The sequence below is a fragment of the Lissotriton helveticus genome, chromosome 11, assembly GCF_964261635.1.
Source record: "Lissotriton helveticus chromosome 11, aLisHel1.1, whole genome shotgun sequence".
In the NCBI taxonomy this organism is placed as follows: Eukaryota; Metazoa; Chordata; class Amphibia; order Caudata; family Salamandridae; genus Lissotriton; species Lissotriton helveticus.
This window is the reverse complement of record NC_136072.1, coordinates 1,182,643,980-1,182,664,301: the sequence shown is the minus strand read 5'-3', so window position 1 is coordinate 1,182,664,301 and position 20,322 is coordinate 1,182,643,980. Positions and strand designations below refer to the sequence as shown.

Sequence of the window (20,322 nt, the reverse complement as noted above, 5' to 3'; positions counted from 1 at the left end):
TCAGAGTGTGTCGCCAGAGGTGCCAACGAGGTACTACACAGAATAGTGTCAATCCGAACATGCAGCTCATGAAGCGCCGAAAAGAAAGAATAATCCCTGTCCTCTGTATGGTGTCCTCTCCAGACATCTATCAAGCCCCACCTATCTTGCCAGTTTGCCCTCTGCTTCGCCACCCTGCGGATTTGGGAGTCAACCAGTGGCGGATGCGACCTGTCTAGTGTCGTGTCTGTGATTGAAATAAAGTCCCCCCCCAAGATCACCTGACCCATCAAACAATTCGCTAAAGCCCCTGATAATTTATCCAAGAATCGGGGCTGGCCATCCCTTCCATACAATCTCCCTTCAACCGCCACATACCTGCCCTCCGGGTCAATAACGCTATTTGTGGCCTGAAAAGGGATCCCCGCCCTCACCCATATCAGGGCTCTCCTGGCATAAGCAGAATAGGTTGTGCCAAACACCTGGCCACGCTAATGTTTCTGCAAAGCAGCACATTCCTGTTTGGTAAGATGGGTCTCCTGAAGCAACGCTATCTGGATTCCACGTTGTACCAAATATGCATGTACCTTATGGCGTCTGGACATAGTATGCAATCCGCGTACATTCCATGTGATACATTTCAATTCAGGTAACGTCTCCATAGCAATAATCCCTCAACGCCTCCCCATCCAAACATTGCCAGCCCACACCAGAATCTTCCAACCCCAAGCCCCCAACACCCCAATGAACTCCCACTGCCCTCCCCCCAGAACAGGACCCAATAACATATTAGACCCCATCCAAACTACCACAACAAATCACACAATACTATCCTGCAGTAGTCACCACAGGTTGCCTTAAGGGCAACAGGAGGGTGGTCGAGCCCGACAGATGGCAGCCCAGGCCCCAGCCCCCAGCCCCACAATCCCCTACTGCATTATGGCACAGCTATAATGTTCAAACGTGTTACCATGCGCTCCAGCACTGCCATATTCAGTCCGCCGATGGCGATCCCCACGACGGGTCCTGCCACCTACAAATCATCTGCTGTCCTAGGTGTCACCTCCGGGCCCCTGTTGCTGTCGGCATCCGAAAGTTCAGTACCTGATTGCCTTTTGTCCCCATCGGAGTCTGATCCACTGTTCGAGTCCTCCCTCTGCGATCCCGTGATCGCCACTGTCGCCGCTAGAGCTCCCTGCTTATCAGCTGCCAGTTGTGTGAGCTGTAGGGCCCGCTGGGTTTTGTTCCTCTTGCGGATACGTTGTGATTGGCGCATCCGCGGTGGTTTAGGCTGTCCTCGGTCTCCCCTATCTTTACGGTCAGTGCCAGCCCGGTATGATTCAAGCCAAGACCAGGCATCCTCGGGTGTCAAGAAGAACTGCGTCGCACCATCCAGGATGACCCTCAGTTTGGCCGGAAAGAGCAGCGAGTATTGGATCCCCTCGTCTCTAAGTTCGTTCTTGACCATCAGGTATGATGCCCTGCGTCTTTGTATCTCCTGAGTGTAGTCCGGGAAGATTGTAACCGAACCGTTCTCCACCTTGAAAGGTCCCGCTGATCGTGCATTTTGAATCAGCAGATCCCTATCCTTATAGTGAAGGACTCTGGCTACCACAGGTCGGGGAGGGCGGCCCGGTAATGGCGGTTTGGCGGGAACCATATGTGCTCTCTCAAGCGTGAAAAAGGAAGAGGGGCCCTCCGGGCCTACCTGCGTCCGAAACCAGTTCTCCAGATAGGTGATCATGTCCGTTCCTTCAATTTTTTCCGGCCGGCCCACCACCCGTACGTTATTTCGCCGATTACGACTTTCGGAATCTTCGGCCCTCTTCTCTAAGGACGCCAGACGCTGCAACGCATCTTCTAGTTTGCGTTCGACAGTCACCACCGCAGGTTTCAACTCTTGGAGGACCGATTCATTATCTTTTACCCTGTCCGCCAGCTTGGAGTGGTCCGCCCTCAGAAGCCCCAGCCCCGTCGCCACTTGGGTGATGTCTTCATGCAGGGATTCTTTTGTTGCCGTTATAGCTTCCAGTATTTTATCCAGTCTTGAATTCAACCTGCGTTCAGACACCGTCCCCTCGTCATTCTCTCCTTCGCCTCGGACTTCCTCCTGCTCCATCTGGTACGCACAACCCTGAGCGCTTGATGTAGTCGCCGCTTATGTCAACACCTGCAGCACGACTCCCCTACTCATGGGGATTGGCCAACCCTCTTCTTGGCTTTACTCCGGGGCTGGCGATCGTGTTGCCTTCATGTGCCATGCCCTCTGATGGTCTGCTGTCTGTGTCCCCTCTGCGGCAGTTCCCCACCAACACTTAGCCCACCGGGCTGGGTTCCACTAAGGCGCACTTGCCCCAAGGTTCCCTCTTACGCCTCAACCAACTGCTGGGCAAGTGCCGATCCCCAGCCAATGAGCCCTGTTGTTCGTGTCTCAGAGTGGGTATTTCTAGGCAGGCCCGCTGTGGTATTCTCTATGTCATCTAGAACCTTCCCATGTCACTCCATGACTCTCTGTCATCTGGAACCTCTCCATGTCATTTAGAATGGTCTGTGGGGTTTAGAGTGTTTTCCCTTGATTGTAACAGTTACTGCCTGGCTGAGGGTATGAAGACTTGTCCTGCTACCTGTGGTTGTCAAGCTGTTCTTCTTGTGAATAAATCTACTTGAACCTACTTCCAGTGTAGTTTGCATCACTACATAATTATTGGCGATGTTGGGAGCAGTGGATTTATGAAGACAGCGTTCACTTATTTCTCCTTGTCTTCAATTTTATGCAAATTTACCTTTGCCAACTTTAAAGCACTTCAATTGTGGCGAGAAACCTCATCTATACTCCAGTGAACTTTCTACCAAAAATGTAAGTGAGCCTATATAAGTTTCTTTTGGATTCTCATCTCTATTTCAAGCGTCTGCTTCTTCATCACCTAATCTACTCCCTTGACCGCATGCATCGAGCGGTTTTCAATCTCTACTCCCTCGACCGCATACATCGAGCGGTTTTCATTTTCATTAATTAAAAATATTTTGGCCTGCACTTTTGAACCATCGCTCGTTTTGGAAACAAACCGCTCGTTTTGGAAATAAACATTTCAGAGAACTCACCTCGAGCTTCTGTCTCTAGCACTCCAAGCTGGCTTACACTGTCGATCATTTGCAGTGCATCCTGGGACACGACCGTCATCGCGCACGTCATCGCGCATGACTACACGCTTACGGCGGCCATCTTGATGTAGTTTGAAGCAATAGCTTCGCGTTTCCAAGCAACCACCTTGTGTTGAGTGTTTTCTTCGAGGAGTTAACGCGAACATTGGAATTTAAATACTTTCAACTCTATATCTACTTTAATGTTTTCCTGTACTCGTCAACGGTGATTTGCACACCTCTTTGGAATATTGCTGCAAATTTCTACGGCACACCTCTTTAAAAAAAAAACCACAAAAAAAAAAACGTATTCACTTATATTGTTCTAAAAATCGTAAATTGTGTATTAACATTAACATTTTATTTTCAGGATGTCTAATATCGCAGCACCACCTCACTTCCTTCAGGTTGCAGGTGATCCTCCTATTGAATGGGATCTTTGGTTCCCCATGTTTATTGCATATGTCGATGTTCTAGAAAAAGATGATTGTCCACCTAAAAGAAAACTTGCCCTTTTAAGACATTGTCTCGGTGGCGCAGGAATAAAAGAATTTGACAACCTACCACCTCTTGAGGATGCAGGTGACATGGATGTATTTAACAAAGCCTCTAAACAAATGAAAATTCGTTTTGGTAGGAGGATAAATACAGTGATGGAAAGGTTCAAATTCTACTCTCGCGAACAAAAACCGGATGAAACCATTGAGGATTACGTTGCGGCACTACGTTCACTTTGCTGCACTTGTTCTTTCGAAACTATATCATACGAACAAGTCCTCAGGGACCAAATTATGATGAAAACAAAAAGCAAAAAGATACAAGAAAGGCTTTGGTTGGGTACGGAGACTACTCTTTCTGCAGTAATAAATATAGCTAAGGGTATAGAACACTCTGAAATATTTGTATCCGAAATTAGAGGAAAAAATATGAAAACAAATGTCCCTGAGGTTGAAGTAGCCATTGTTAAAACTCAATCTGGTCATCCTACTTCGAACACTTTTAATGCTAAACCTGCCTTTAAGAAAGAATATGTAAAGAATTCTAGCGATAATAAGAGTTTTACTAGGAAAAGTACAATATTCTGTTATAGATGCGGTAGTGCCAACCATGTTGGCAATTACAAAGGTTGTCCTGCCTGGGATAAAATCTGTATCAAATGTAAAAGGAAAGGACATTTCGGCAATGTGTGCAGATCTGGTCAGAGAATTAATTATATCTCTCCTGAAGAAGAAGAAGTTCTTAATAGCCTGAACTGCATACTTTCTGTTGATGAGTGTATTCAAAATAATTTTCCTTCTTGTACAATTTTTATGGATGACAAACCTGTTGAAATTTTTGTCGATTCTTGTGCATGGTACACTATTATTGGTAAGAATATTTTCGAACAATTGTGGCATAAGAGGGAACTCTTAAGTCCAGACATATATCCTGGTGGGTACACTGGACGAAAGATTGCATTAGAGGGTTTCTTTTGGGCCAAATTGTTTTTTAAGAACTGGGATATCAGGGCAAAGGTTTATGTTGCCACCAAGGGTGTTTCTATCCTAGGTTGGCCCCATCAACGTGCCTTAGGGATCAAGTTGGATCCAAATTCTATTCCACCAGTTTATGTTGATGAGCCCCGGTTTGAAAAGCACATTACTGACTCGTTAGTTAACTTAACCATTAATACGCCTAGCAATACTGATTTCACTAAAAGTGTACTCAAGAATTTTCCTGAAATTTTTAATGACAAACTGGGAAAATATATTGATTTCAAACATAAAATTGTCTTAAATGATAATGCTATTCCTGTCAGGCATAGAGTAAGAAATGTTCCTTTAGCCTATAGACCCAAATTAAAAGAAATCCTAGATGACTTAGTAAAAAGGAGTATAGTAGAGCCAATTGAATCTTCCCCTTGGGTTTCGCCTGTTGTGATTTCACTTAAGAGTTCAGGGGAACTTCGTTTATGTGCGGATTTGCGCAGTCTCAATAAAGAAATATGGATTGACAGACATCCTCTGCCAAACATACACGAGTTGATTTCCGCATTGTCAGGTGCTACTGTGTTCTCTTCAATTGATTTGGCTAGTGCCTACCACCAAGTAGAATTAGACGAAGACTCAAGGAAATTAACTGCCTTTGTTACCCCAGAGGGCATGTTTCAGTATTTACGCATGCCTTTCGGGTTGGCTAGTGCAGCCTCCGTCTTCCAGCGTCTTATGAAAGAATTATTGACGGACTGCAAGGGGGCCATAGCTTTCCAAGACGACATTTTGATTTTTGGAAAAGACCATTCTGAACATGATGAGAATTTAACTTGTGTTTTGGGAAAAATTCGATCTAAAGGTCTTACTCTGAAATATAACAAATGTAAATTCAGGCAAGACAAGGTTGAGTACCTTGGACATGAAATATCAAGTTGTGGAATCAAACCCAAAGTCAATCATGTCCAAAATATTGTCAATGCACCTTCTCCCAATACAAAGGAACAGTTACTTTCTTTTTTAGGATTGACTGAATTCTACGGTAAATTTGTTAAAAATTATTCTGACATTGTGCATCCTTTAAGGATTCTTTTAAAAAAAATGCAAAGTTTGTCTGGTGCAAAGAACAAGAAAATTCCTTTGAAATTTTGAAACGTAAAATTGTTGAGGCCCCATTTCTGAAACCTTACTCAGTGGGTAAAGAATGTATCGTTTATGTGGATGCAAGCAATGTTGGCTTAGGGGCTGTTTTAATGCAAAAAGATAAATCTGGTGAGTTTGTTGTCTCGTATGCTTCTCGAGCCCTACGTGATGCCGAGAAGAACTACTCAACTATTGAGAGAGAATTGCTTGCTTGTACCTGGGCTTCTCAGCACTTTAGACAATTTTTGTGGGGGACAAAATTCTCTTTGAGAACTGATCATAAGCCTCTAATCACCATGTTAGCTGCTGGTGGTGGAAGAGTTCTTACTGCTCGTTTAGCGAGACTAGCAGCCAAATTACAGGAATATCGTTGTGAGGTTGTGTATATTCCAGGACGTTTAAATGTTCATGCGGATTGCATGTCACGTTTCCCAGCTAGTGTAGAAGTAGGTGACAGCATTGATTGTGATGTTGCGTACTCGTTTGCAGATGTCAACATAATTTCAGATCGAGAGAGCCCTTTGATTCTTTCAGAAAAGGATTGGTCAGGAGCTATGAAGAATGACGTTGTCTTGAATCAAGTTAAGCAGTTTTTGGTAAGAGGTTGGCCCGAAGAAAGGAAGCTTTCTGGTGAGTTGGGATCGTTTTATAAGGTTAAGGATGATTTAATGTTATGTCGAGACATCATTGTCAGATCAGATAAAATCATACCTCCTTCAAGTTTGAGAGAAAGAATTTGCAAATTGGCACGTGAAGGGCACATGGGGATGTCCACCACCAAAAGAAGGATCAGGGAACACTACTGGTGGCCTGGTATTGATGCCATGGTAGATAGTTGGGTCAGGAATTGCTCTCCTTGCTCTTTGAGTGACAAATCTGTGAAGAGTATGTCTGTTGATGTCACTCCCATTGAATACGCTGTTGGTCCTTGGCGGAGGTTAGCAATTGACATCATTGGACCTTTCAGTTATCAGTCCGGTAGGGAAATGTTTGGATTAGTTCTAATTGACTACTTCTCTAAGTGGCCTGAATTAAAAATTGTTGAGAAAATTTCCTCAGAGCATGTAATCGATTTCCTTGACGAGATATTTGCTAGGGAAGGTTTACCGGAGGAACTCATCTCAGACAATGGCCCACAGTTCATTAGCAATGAGTTTGAGTGTTTTCTCAGAAATTGTGGTATTATTCACAAAAGGACCTCTAATTATTTTCCGCAAGCTAACGGCCAAGTTGAGAGGTTCAACAGAGTCATCAAAGAATCTTGCCAACTAGCTATTAAAAGTGGTTTGAAGTGGAGGAAAGCACTTCAAGCAACCTTATTAACCTATCGGTTGTCTCCCAATTCAGTCACTGGTCTATCCCCTTTTGAGTTATTGCGAGGGAGGAAACCAGGCTCTCGGCTTTTACCCTGGTGGCTGAAAGGTGATTCTCCTTACGAGGTAGACTGTAAGGAATTGAGGGATAAGATTGGGAAATACCAGGAAAGAATGATCCAGCATTCTGCTAAAAAGAAGTATAATACTTGCAGTATAAAGGTTGGTGACCAAGTTCGTGTAAAAATGGGTGGTTTGTTTCACAAGAATGTCTCTAGATGGTCTGATCCTCTCAAAGTTATTGAAATTTTTAGCAAGGCTGTCAGAGTCGAAGGGGGGAAAATATGGAATTTGAGAAGGATTTCTTTATGCAAACCCTTTGTTGCCCCTCCTCAAAAAACTACTCTTCCAGAGAAACTTGTCTCAGACCCTAATCCAGATGGTTTTTCTGGTATGCATGAGGTTTATGACAATTTAGAAAAGGTCATTGTAAATAATTCTGATGTTGTGATCAACTCTGATGTTCGACCTGTCCCATGTGTTGCTATAGACAACCAATCAAATGTAGAGTGTGAAGATATTTCGTTAAGATGTAGTGAGCGCGTGAAATGTGCTCCTTCAAAGTTTAAAGATTATATTAGAACTTAAATGCTTATTGTACTTTCTAGTTTCTGTTAAGGTTTTAGTTTTTTCTGTTTGTTTTTTTTTTTGTTTTTTTTAAGGGGGGAAGGTGTGTGGTATTCTCTATGTCATCTAGAACCTTCCCATGTCACTCCATGACTCTCTGTCATCTGGAACCTCTCCATGTCATTTAGAATGGTCTGTGGGGTTTAGAGTGTTTTCCCTTGATTGTAACAGTTACTGCCTGGCTGAGGGTATGAAGACTTGTCCTGCTACCTGTGGTTGTCAAGCTGTTCTTCTTGTGAATAAATCTACTTGAACCTACTTCCAGTGTAGTTTGCATCACTACACCCGCCTCATTCCTTGTGCTCCCCGCTGTTTTCTGTTGGGCGATGCAAGGACGCCTTCCGCTAATTAAGTGCTCCGTCGTCAGCCCCACAGTCCCTGGCAGTGCAGCTCCAGCAGATCCGCCCAGTTCTCGCCACCCTAGCGCCGGGCAAACTCCGCTGCCTCCACCTCCGCAGGGCCCCCACAGCGATCCCGCAGCCCACCTTCCCGCCAGCCGTCCATGCAGGTGGTTTGCAGCGCTCGATCCTCTTCACAGCTCCGGAGACTCCGCGGGGGCTCCCAGTGCGCTCCGCCAAGAGGACTCGCTATCGGCAACGTCCACTGCAGCTCCTCCTCAGCGTCCTCCGCCCGCACTGAGCCTCACAAATCAGCACGTGAGTGAGGCACTTATTTACCGCACGGGCCGTATCGCATCTCTAGTCCACCAGGGGAGCCTCGCCGCAGCCTGCTACCGCCGGAGGCCGCTCCGGACCGTCCTCTTCTTGCCGGGCGCCATTTTGTTGCCTCCTTGCGGGACGGCCGCTCTCTGAGTCCGGGACCAATCGCCACTGCCACAAACACAGGGCGTACCGCTCAGAAGGAGCGACGGCTCCAGGTGTACACCAGTCCCTCGGTCACTCTCTGGAGGCGCACCTGCCGAAAACGCTCAGGTCTCCGCAGCTCAGTCCTGTCAGCATCTCCTCGCCGCCATATTGTTTCCTTCTCGTTAGGTCAGCCCGCAAGTCCAGTCGCCGTTTTCGGACACAACAAAGCCTTCCCGGTTCAGCTCGCGGAATCGGCCGGCTGCCCCAGGTGTTCCGGTTGACGTATCTGCAACTGCAGCTGTGCCAGCAGTGTGTTATCAGGATTAATGCAGGGATCGGGCACGGAGCTAGCCGCTCACGCCGCCACCTCCATCGGCGCCCAAGCCACGCCCGTAACTCACTGTGTGTTGTTCTTTCCTTGGTTCGGTTCCTTTGACCTCACCTTGTGTTGGGTTCGAGTATCTGATGTTGGCTTCTGGTAACTCACTAAGTGCTCTTTCTTTGGTTCGATTCCTTTGACCTCACCTTGTGTTGGGTTTGAGTATCTGGTGTTGGGTTCTGGTAACTCACTGTGTGCTGTTCTTTCCTTGGTTCGGTTCCTTTGACCTCACCTTGTGTTGGGTTTGAGTATCTGGTGTTGGGTTCTGGTAACTCACTGTGTGCTGTTCTTTCCTTGGTTCGGTTCCTTTGACCTCACCTTGTGTTGGGTTAGAGTATCTGGTGTTGGGTTCTGGTAACTCACTGTGTGCTGTTCTTACCTTGGTTCGGTTCCTTTGACCTCACCTTGTGTTTTGTTAGAGTATCTGGTGTTGGGTTCTGGTAACTCACTGTGTGTTGTTCGTTCCTTGGTTCGGTTCCTTTGACCTCACCTTGTGTTTTGTTAGAGTATCTGGTGTTGGGTTCTGGTAATTCACGGTGTGTTGTTTTTTCCTTGGTTTGGTTCCCTTGAACTCACCTTGTCAAGGGTTAGAGTACCTGGGGCTCAATTCACAGAGCTAACTTAAGTCAAAATCCTAAACTTACTACCATTTTGGTATTCACAGCAGACACTTACTCATTTTGGTATTCACAGAAGTTAGGACTCCTAACTTTAGGACTCCAAAACTGAGAAAAATCCTAACTTTGAGACTTTCGGTAGTCACAGAAGGCATTTAGGAGTCCTAAAGTTAGGACTCCTGACTTCTGTGAATACCGAAATGAGTAAGTTTAGGATTTTGTCTTAAGTTAGTTCTGTGAATCGGGCCCCTGGTGTCCACTCCTGTGAACTCACTGAGTGCTGCTCGCTTCTAGGGCCCCTTTCCTTGCACCGCGTTCCTGTGGGCTCCCTCCGTTGCTCCTTTCTTGGGGACCTTCCCTTGCACCCCGTTCCTGGGGCCCCTTCCCTTGCTCCACGTGGCTGTGCGCCCCCTCCGGTTGCTCCTTTCTTGGGGCCCTTCACTTGCTGCTCACACCTTGTGATGTGTGAGTATCTCTTGTCGCATCTGTGACCTCACGGGCTGTTGTTGTGCCGCCTCTCCCGTGAACCCCGAGCTCCTGACGAGTGTGAGTACGTGCAGTCCGGTCACGGGGCCCCTCGTGGTACCCAGAATAGCCTGAGCATGAGCGCTGGCCCCCAGGGGCGCGCGACCTCTCACCGGGTCTGAGTGGGGCTGTCTTCCACTGGTGAGTTCACCAGGGCTGGCCTCACTCGTGAGCACCCGCAGTCTGGGGTCCAGGCCCAGCCAGTGTCCGTCTGCGCGAGGCTTGGGGGCATCTGACGTGCAGTCCCTGACACTCTGACCTCTCCGGAGGTCAGAGGGACCTGGAACGCAGATATAATAAAATATTGTAAGTGAAAGAAAAGGCAGACAGGCGCTGCCGGTGTAAACTCTACACACTGCCTCCTAGTGAGGAGCCCACATCACACAGAGGTATGTCCCATCACACAGAGGTATGTGCTATCTCACAGTGGTGTGTCCTATCACACAGAGGTATGTGTTCTCACACAGAGGTATGTCCTATCATACAGAGGTATGTCCCATCACACAGTGGAATGTCCCATCACACAGAGGTATGTCCCATCACACAGTGGTATGTCCCATCACGCAGAGGTATGTCCCATCACACAGAGGTATGTCCCATTACACAGAGGTATGTCCCATCACACAGTGGTATGTCCCATCACACAGTGGTATGTCCCATCCCACAGTGGTATGTTCCATCACACAGTGGTATTTCCCATCACACAGACGTATGTGCTACCACACAGAGGTATGTCCCATTACACAGAGGTATGTCCCATCACACAGTGGTATGTCCCATTACACAGAGGTATGCGCTACCACACAGAGGTATGTCCCATCACACAGAGGTTTGTCCCATCACACAGAGGTATGTCCCATCACACAGAGGTATGTGCTACCACACAGAGGTATGTCCCATCACACATACGCATGTCCTATCACACAGAGGTATGTCCCATCACACAGTGGTATGTCCTATCACACAGAGGTATGTCCCATCACACAGAGGTATGTTCTATCACAGGGAGGGATGTCCCATCACACAGAGGTATGTCCATCACAGGGAGGGATGTCCCATCACACAGAGGTATGTCCATCACAAAGTGGTATGTCCCATCACACAGAGGTATGTCCTATCACAGGGAGGTATGTCCCTTCACAAAGAGGTATGTCCCATCCCACAGTGGTATGTCCCATCACACAGAGGTATGCGCTACCACACAGAGGTATGTCCCATCACACAGAGGTATGTCCCATCACACAGAGGTATGTCCCATCACACAGTGGTATGTCCCATCACACAGAGGTATGTGCTACCACACAGAGGTATGTCCCATCACACAGAGGTATGTCCCATCACACAGAGGTATGTGCTACCACACAGAGGTATGTCCCATCACACAGTGGTATGTCCCATCAAAACGTCCCCCACAACGCTAGGGATGCCTGGCCTCCACCTTGGGGGTGCCCAGGAGTGGACACCTCACAGGGAAAGCCAGGATGGTTTCCACAGCGGTATTCGTACAAGCGCCTTGAGACCCTTGCGAGTGAGTAGTGCGCTATACAAGTATCAATTTACATTTAACGTGGTATGTCCCATCACACAGAGATATGTTCTATCACAGGGAGGGATGTCCCATCACAAAGTGGTATGTCCCATCACACAGAGGTATGTCCCATCACAGGGAGGGATGTCTCATCTCACAGAGGTATGTCCATCACAAAGTGCTATGTCCCATCACACAGGGGTATGTCCTATCACAGGGAGGTATGTGCCTTCACACAGAGGTATGTCCATCACAATGTGGTATGTCCCATCACACAGTGGTATGTCCGAACACAAAGTGGTATGTCCCATCACACTGAGGTATGCCCTATCACAGGGAGGTATGTCCCATCACAGGGAGGTATATCCATCACAAAGTGGTATGTCCCATCACACAGAGGTATGTCCTATCACAGGGAGGTATGTCCCATCACAGGGAGGTATGTCCCATCACACAGAGGTATGTCCTATCACACAGATGTATGTCCCATCACACAGGGGTATGTCCCATCACACAGATATGTCCCATCACACAGAGGTATGTCCCATCACACAGTGGTATGTCCTATCACACAGAGGTATGCCCCATCACACAGAGGTATGTCCCATCCCACAGAGGTATGCCCTATCACACAGAAGTATGTCTTATCACACAGTGGTATGTCCAATCACACAGAGGTATGTCCAATCACACAGAAGTATGACATAACACACAGTGGTATGTGCCATCACACAGGTATGTCCTATCACACATTGGTATGTCCTATCACACAGAGTATTGTCTTATCACACAGTGGAATGTCCTATCACACAGAGGTATGTCCCATCAAACATAGGTGTGTCCCATCACACAGAGGTATATTCTATCTCACAGTGGTGTGTCCTATCACACAGAGGTATGTGTTCTCACACAGAGGTATGTCCTATCATACAGAGGTATGTCCCATCACACAGTGGAATGTCCCATCACACAGAGGTATGTCCCATCACACAGTGGTATGTCCCATCACACAGAGGTATGTCCCATCACACAGAGGTATGTCCAATCACACAGAGGTATATCCCATGACACAGTGGTATGTCCTATCATACAGAGGTATGTTCTATCACAATGAGGTATGTCCTGTCACATAGAGGTATGTCCCAAGACACAGTGGTATGTCCTATCACACAGAGGTATGTCCCATCACACAGTGGTATGTCTTATCACACAGAGGTATGTCCCATCACACAGAGGTATGTTCTATCACAGGGAGGGATGTCCCATCACACAGAGGTATGTCCATCACAGGGAGGGATGTCCAATCACACAGAGGTATGTCCATCACAAAGTGGTATGTCCCATCACACAGAGGTATGTCCTATCACAGGGAGGTATGTCCCTTCACACAGAGGTATGTCCCATCCCACAGTGGTATGTCCCATCCCACAGTGGTATGTCCCATCACACAGAGGTATATGCTACCACACAGAGGTATGTCCCATCACACAGAGGTATGTCCCATCACACAGAGGTATGTCCCATCACACAGTGGTATGTCCCATCACACAGAGGTATTTGCTACCACACAGAGGTATGTCCCATCACACAGTGGTATGTCCGAACACAAAGTGGTATGTCCCATCACACTGAGGTATGCCCTATCACAGGGAGGTATGTCCCATCACAGGGAGTTATATCCAGCACAAAGTGGTATGTCCCATCACACAGAGGTATGTCCTATCACAGGGAGGTATGTCCCATCACAGGGAGGTATGTCCCATCACACAGAGGTATGTCCTATCACACAGATGTATGTCCCATCACACAGGGGTATGTCCCATCACACAGATATGTCCCATCACACAGGGGTATGTCCCATCACACAGTGGTATGTCCTATCACACAGAGGTATGCCCCATCACACAGAGGTATGTCCCATCCCACAGAGGTATGCCCTATCACACAGAAGTATGTCTTATCACACAGTGGTATGTCCAATCACACAGAAGTATGACATAACACACAGTGGTATGTGCCATCACACAGGTATGTCCTATCACACATTGGTATGTCCTATCACACAGAGTATTGTCTTATCACACAGTGGAATGTCCTATCACACAGAGGTATGTCCCATCAAACATAGGCGTGTCCCATCACACAGAGGTATGTTCTATCTCACAGTGGTGTGTCCTATCACACAGAGGTATGTGTTCTCACACAGAGGTATGTCCTATCATACGAGGTATGTCCCATCACACAGTGGAATGTCCCATCACACAGAGGTATGTCCCATCACACAGTGGTATGTCCCATCACACAGTGGTATGTCCCATCACACATAGGTATGTCCCATCACACAGAGGTATGTCCAATCACACAGAGGTATATCCCATGACACAGTGGTATCTCCTATCATACAGAGGTATGTTCTATCACAATGAGGTATGTCCTGTCACATAGAGGTATGTCCCATCACACAGTGGTATGTCCCATCAGACAGAGGTATGTCCTATCACACAAAGGTATGTCCAATCATACAGAGGTATGTCCCATCACACAGAGGTATGTCCAATCACACAGAGGTATGCCCTATCATACAGAGGTATGTCCCATCACACAGAGGTATGTCCAATCACACAGAGGTATGTCCCATCAAACAGTGGTATGTCCTATCACACAGAGGTATGTCCTATCACACAGAGGTATGTCCCATCACACAGAGGTATGTCCCATCACACAGAGGTATGTCCTCTCACACAGAAGTATGTCCTATCACACAGAGGTATGTCCTATCACACAGAGGCGTTACATATCACACAGTGGTATGTCCTATCACACAGAGGTATGTCCTATCACACAGTGGTATGTCCTATCACACTGAGGTATGTCACAACACATGGTGGTACAAGACACAAGGGTCACACATCGTGCCCCTGAGAGCCAGGAGTGAGCAGTGCCATTGTAAACATTTATTGAAATACCAGTTGTACCACTCTGGCTGGGTGAATTATTGGTCCAGTAAGGCCACCAATACGAGAAGTATATTAAACCAGATACTATAATAATCAAGGCTTAGAAAAACTTAAAAGAGGCCATGTTTTATTCATGACTCCATCCGATTCAATATAATGCTGAAATCGTAGTCCCATTATGCAACAACCGGTGTGTAGTGAACAGTGTGTACACGCAGTCACAGCCGCCTATTTTGGTATTAGTCCCTTACTGAACAATGAACTTATCCAGAGTCATTTGTACTATTAGGGACAGTTTTACAAGCGCCTTGCGCCACTTTTGTGTCATTTTTAACATGGAAAAGTGATGCAAAATTGGTGCAAGGTCCTTGTAAATAAGCCCCTTAGTATTTTACTAAAAGAGGCTGCATTGAACCGCTGTGTTTATAATGGCATCACACAGTGAGCACAGGGTGCGCTGGGATCCCCCCAGGAGTAGGTTACCAGGTTGTGCGTTGGGTTCGTCGTGGTTTTGTTTCCGCCCAATGGCCCGGAAGGTGGGCCTAGAAGTCTATATTTGTGTCTTCTGAAGAGGGTAGGGATTCCTAGGCGCCTGCACCATCTATGCCCCCCTGACTCATCAGGCCTCCACCAGCTGAATGCCCCTCACAGTTGGTGAAGACATGTTTTTAGATTGACATGCCTGATACCAGAGCCCATGGTCCCTTCTGGAATTCTGACCCCTGGGGTCCCTTCTCCCCCCTTGTCCCTTCTCCCATGTCATTAATCTTTCCTCCGAGTCCTTCACACTCTGCCTGATAGGTCTACTCCCCGCTGTTCCCATCTCACTTGGCTACTGACGTCCCTTCTCCCCCCTGGTCCCTTCTCCCCCTTCTCCCTTGGTCCCTCCAGATCCCTTCTCCCCTTGGTCCCTTCTCCCCCTGGTCCCTTCTCCCCCCTGGTCCCTTCTCCCCCTTCTCCCTTGGTCCCTCCAGATCCCTTCTCCCCTTGGTCCCTTCTCCCCCTGGTCCCTTCTCCCCCGGGTCCCTTCTCCCCCTGGTCCCTCCCCCCCCTGGTCCCTTCTCCCCCTGGTCCCTCCCCCCCCTGGTCCCTTCTCCCCCTGGTCCCTCCCCCCCCTGGTCCCTTCTCCCCCTGGTCCCTTCTCCCTCTGGTCCCTTCTCCCCCTGGTCCCTTCTCCCTCCTGGTCCCTTCTCCCTCCTGGTCCCTTCTCCCCCTGGTCCCTCCCCCCCCTGGTCCCTTCTCCCCGGGGTCCCTTCTCCCCCCTGGTCCCTTCTCCCCCTTCTCCCTTGGTCCCTCCAGATCCCTTCTCCCCTTGGTCCCTTCTCCCCCTGGTCCCTTCTCCCCCGGGTCCCTTCTCCCCCTGGTCCCTTCTCCATTCTGGTTTCTTCTCCCTCCTTCTCCCTTCTCCCTCCTGGTGCCTTCTCCCTCCTGGTGCCTTCTCCCCTGGTCCCTTCTCCCCCCTGGTCCCTTCTCCCTCCTGGTCCCTTCTCCCTCTGGTCCCTTCTCCCTCCTGGTCCCCTCTCCCTCCTTGTCCCTTCTCCCTCCTGGTCCCTTCTCCTCCTGGTCCCTTCTCCCCCTGGTCCCTTCTCCCCCTGGTCCCTTCTCCTCCTGGTCCCTTCTCCTCCTGGTCCCTTCTCCCCCTGGTCCCTTCTCCTCCTGGTCCCTTCTCCCTCTGGTCCCTTCTCCCCCTGGTCCCTTCTCCCGGTCCCCTCTCCCCCTGGTCCCTTCTCCTCCTGGTCCTTTCTCCCTCTTGGCCCCTTCTGCTCCTGCTCCCTTCTCCTCCTGGCCCCTTCTCCTCCTGGTCCCTCCCCCCTCCTTATCCCTCTTCCTGGTAGTTCTTCTCCCTGCTGGCCCCATCTGGCTTCTGCCTCCTTCTCGCTCCTGGCCCCTCCTGGAATCCTGGCCCCTGGGGTCCCTCCTCGCTGCTGGGTTTCCTCCCTCAAGGCCTCTCCTCCCCGCCATTCCCCAACCCTCGGGCCCCCTCCTCTCGCCTCCGAGCCCCCCCATCCCTCTCAGAGGACAGGGGTCACATGTGTCCGAGTCCTGGCCGCTCCGCCATGCGTGCGCCATGTGTGCTCTGCGCACCGACCACTAACCTCTCTCTCTCCTCTTTCCTAGCTCGGACAACCATCGTGGGGCTGCTCTATCACAAGATGCACGCGTACTATCGCGACATTCGCCCCAGCGACACCAGGTGAGTGCCACAGGTTGTGTCTATCCAGGGCACAAGTCCCAAAAAAGAAGCGGAGTCTAACCTAGGTAATCAGTATGCAAGTGACATCACGGCGCATGAAATCACAGCGCGTGACATCACAACATGTGACATCACAGGAAGTGGCATCATAAGAAGTGACGTCAGATCCCAAGCCCTCACATACATGTTTAGCAGGTCTATCATGAGAACATTGGAGCACATTTCGAGTACACTTGCAAACCCTCCTGATTGAGACAGGAGAGTCACACTTTTGTACGCTACACATAAAACAATGTTACCTTTTATCTGCGTAAACTTCCTCTATCTGTAGTGTTTTAAAAGAAAATATAGTGATATTTAAATCATCTCACCACCTCCTCAGGGGTAGTAAGCACCATATAAATGCTATTTATTTTGTGCGAATACTGGGAAAGACCGACACATCTGACGTTCTTACAGTGCATACAGATCTCCTGAACAGAGGCTGAACAAAGCTAAAAGCCGCCTCTCAAGTATGTGTGAAGCGCTATCAAGGTGCGGGCCTTTGTTTCCCCTCCACTTCATTTGCATCAGGTGTGAGGCTCCTGACTGCTGCCAGCCAAGAGACTCGAGCAAAAGGAGGCCTGATGACCCCTCAGACTCGTCCTTTGCTATTCATTTATTTATTTATAAAGTTTTATATAGCGCAAACTAGATCCTGCAGGATATCAGAGCGCTTTACAAGAGAGGCCAAGAGTGTAATGACGGGGATCATACAGTAAACAGAAGTAAGCGGGCCATGGGGGGGGCAAAAATAAGCATAGTAAACAACAGGGATCATATAATAAACAGAAGTAAGTGGGCCATGGGGGGGGCAAAAATAAGCATAGTAAACAACAGGGATCATATAATAAACAGAAGTAAGTGGGCCATGGGGGGGGGAAGGCAAAAATAAGCATAGTAAACAACAGGGATCATATAATAAACAGAAGTAAGTGGGCCATGGGGGGGGGCAAAAATAAGCATAGTAAACAACAGGGATCATATAATAAACAGAAGTAAGTGGGCCATGAGGGGGGCAAAAATAAGCATAGTAAACAACAGGGATCATATCATAAACAGAAGTAAGTGGGCCATGAGGGGGGCAAAAATAAGCATAGTAAACAACAGGGATCATATAATAAACAGAAGTAAGTTGGCCATGAGGGGGGCAAAAATAAGCATAGTAAACAACAGGGATCATATAATAAACAGAAGTAAGTGGGCCATGGGGGGGGGGCAAAAATAAGCATAGTAAACAACAGGGATCATATAATAAACAGAAGTAAGTGGGCCATGGGGGGGAAGGCAAAAATAAGCATAGTAAACAACAGGGATCATATAATAAACAGAAGTAAGTGGGCCATGGGGGGGGCAAAAATAAGCATAGTAAACAACAGGGATCATATAATAAACAGAAGTAAGTGGGCCATGGGGGGGAAGGCAAAAATAAGCATAGTAAACAACAGGGATCATATAATAAACAGAAGTAAGTGGGCCATGAGGGGGGCAAAAATAAGCATAGTAAACAACAGGGATCATATAATAAACAGAAGTAAGTGGGCCATGAGGGGGGCAAAAATAAGCATAGTAAACAACAGGGATCATATAATAAACAGAAGTAAGTGGGCCATGGGGGGGGGGCAAAAATAAGCATAGTAAACAACAGGGATCATATAATAAACAGAAGTAAGTGGGCCATGGGGGGGAAGGCAAAAATAAGCATAGTAAACAACAGGGATCATATAATAAACAGAAGTAAGTGGGCCATGGGGGGGGCAAAAATAAGCATAGTAAACAACAGGGATCATATAATAAACAGAAGTAAGTGGGCCATGGGGGGGGAAGGCAAAAATAAGCATAGTAAACAACAGGGATCATATAATAAACAGAAGTAAGTGGGCCATGAGGGGGGCAAAAATAAGCATAGTAAACAACAGGGATCATATAATAAACAGAAGTAAGTGGGCCATGGGGGGGGGCAAAAATAAGCATAGTAAACAACAGGGATCATATAATAAACAGAAGTAAGTGGGCCATGAGGGGGGCAAAAATAAGCATAGTAAACAACAGGGATCATATCATAAACAGAAGTAAGTGGGCCATGAGGGGGGCAAAAATAAGCATAGTAAACAACAGGGATCATATAATAAACAGAAGTAAGTGGGCCATGAGGGGGGCAAAAATAAGCATAGTAAACAACAGGGATCATATAATAAACAGAAGTAAGTGGCCCATGGGGGGGGGCAAAAATAAGCATAGTAAACAACAGGGATCATATAATAAACAGAAGTAAGTGGGCCATGGGGGGGAAGGCAAAAATAAGCATAGTAAACAACAGGGATCATATAATAAACAGAAGTAAGTGGGCCATGGGGGGGGCAAAAATAAGCATAGTAAACAACAGGGATCATATAATAAACAGAAGTAAGTGGGCCATGGGGGGGAAGGCAAAAATAAGCATAGTAAACAACAGGGATCATATAATAAACAGAAGTAAGTGGGCCATGAGGGGGGCAAAAATAAGCATAGTAAACAACAGGGATCATATAATAAACAGAAGTAAGTGGGCCATGGGGGGGCAAAAATAAGCATAGTAAACAACAGGGATCATATAATAAACAGAAGTAAGTGGGCCATGAGGGGGGCAAAAATAAGCATAGTAAACAACAGGGATCATATAATAAACAGAAGTAAGTGGGCCATGGGGGAAGGCAAAAATAAGCATAGTAAACAACAGGGATCATATAATAAACAGAAGTAAGTGGGCCATGGGGGGGGGCAAAAATAAGCATAGTAAACAACAGGGATCATATAATAAACAGAAGTAAGTGGGCCATGAGGGGGGCAAAAATAAGCATAGTAAACAACAGGGATCATATAATAAACAGAAGTAAGTGGGCCATGGGGGGGGCAGTAATATGCATAGTAGCAGACCTGTATCAAATGAAGGTTCCATAGTAATAAGAAAGAAAACTAAATAAATAAATAAATAAATAAATAAATACATAAATAAATAAGTCACCGGATCCCGAGAGCTAAGAATTTACTCATTAGGAATCTTTGGTTTCCAGTTCGAACGCCGTCGTTGAGGTGAGTTTGCCTAGTTCCGGCGGTAGAGAGTTCCAAATCTTTGGGGCAGCACCTGAGAAAGCTCAGTGACAAGTTCTCTTTTTGCTAAGGATGCCAGGTTTCAAGAGGAAAGTACAGGAGCTTCTTGATGCTCTCTCCCCACAGGATAGTTCAAGTTTTTGTGCCAGGTACCTGGGGCTATGGGCCCATCGTGAGTCAGAAACAAAAAAGCCCTGTCCAGGCCTGCACTTTGTTGTGGATCAAAAGCAGACAACAACGAGCAGGCCTTACACCAGGACGAATCCGACATATTTTTCAGTAGGGCCCAACTTCTTGGCAGGGTGGAAGGCATCCACCCTGTGAAAATAGTGGGTGGACACCATCCGCCCGCGTGTACCCCAGACTTGTGCCCTGTGTCAGGGGCGGGCCTTCTTGCTCCCAAACAGACCAGTGCATTCTGGGAGCTGTGTTTTACAAAGTCCATTCCAAGACTG

General features: G+C 47.5%; 1 protein-coding gene across 1 annotated transcript in view; it reads left to right on the top strand.

Annotated features, from left to right (window-relative positions):
- ADGRD1 (adhesion G protein-coupled receptor D1) overlaps positions 1-20,322 on the top strand; it is a 1,126,805-nt gene that overhangs the window by 272,848 nt on the left and 833,635 nt on the right. The window contains exon 12 of the mRNA XM_078666340.1: positions 16,663-16,738. Coding sequence (XP_078522466.1) covers positions 16,663-16,738 — 76 coding nt within the window. The remainder of the gene's footprint in view (positions 1-16,662; positions 16,739-20,322) is intronic.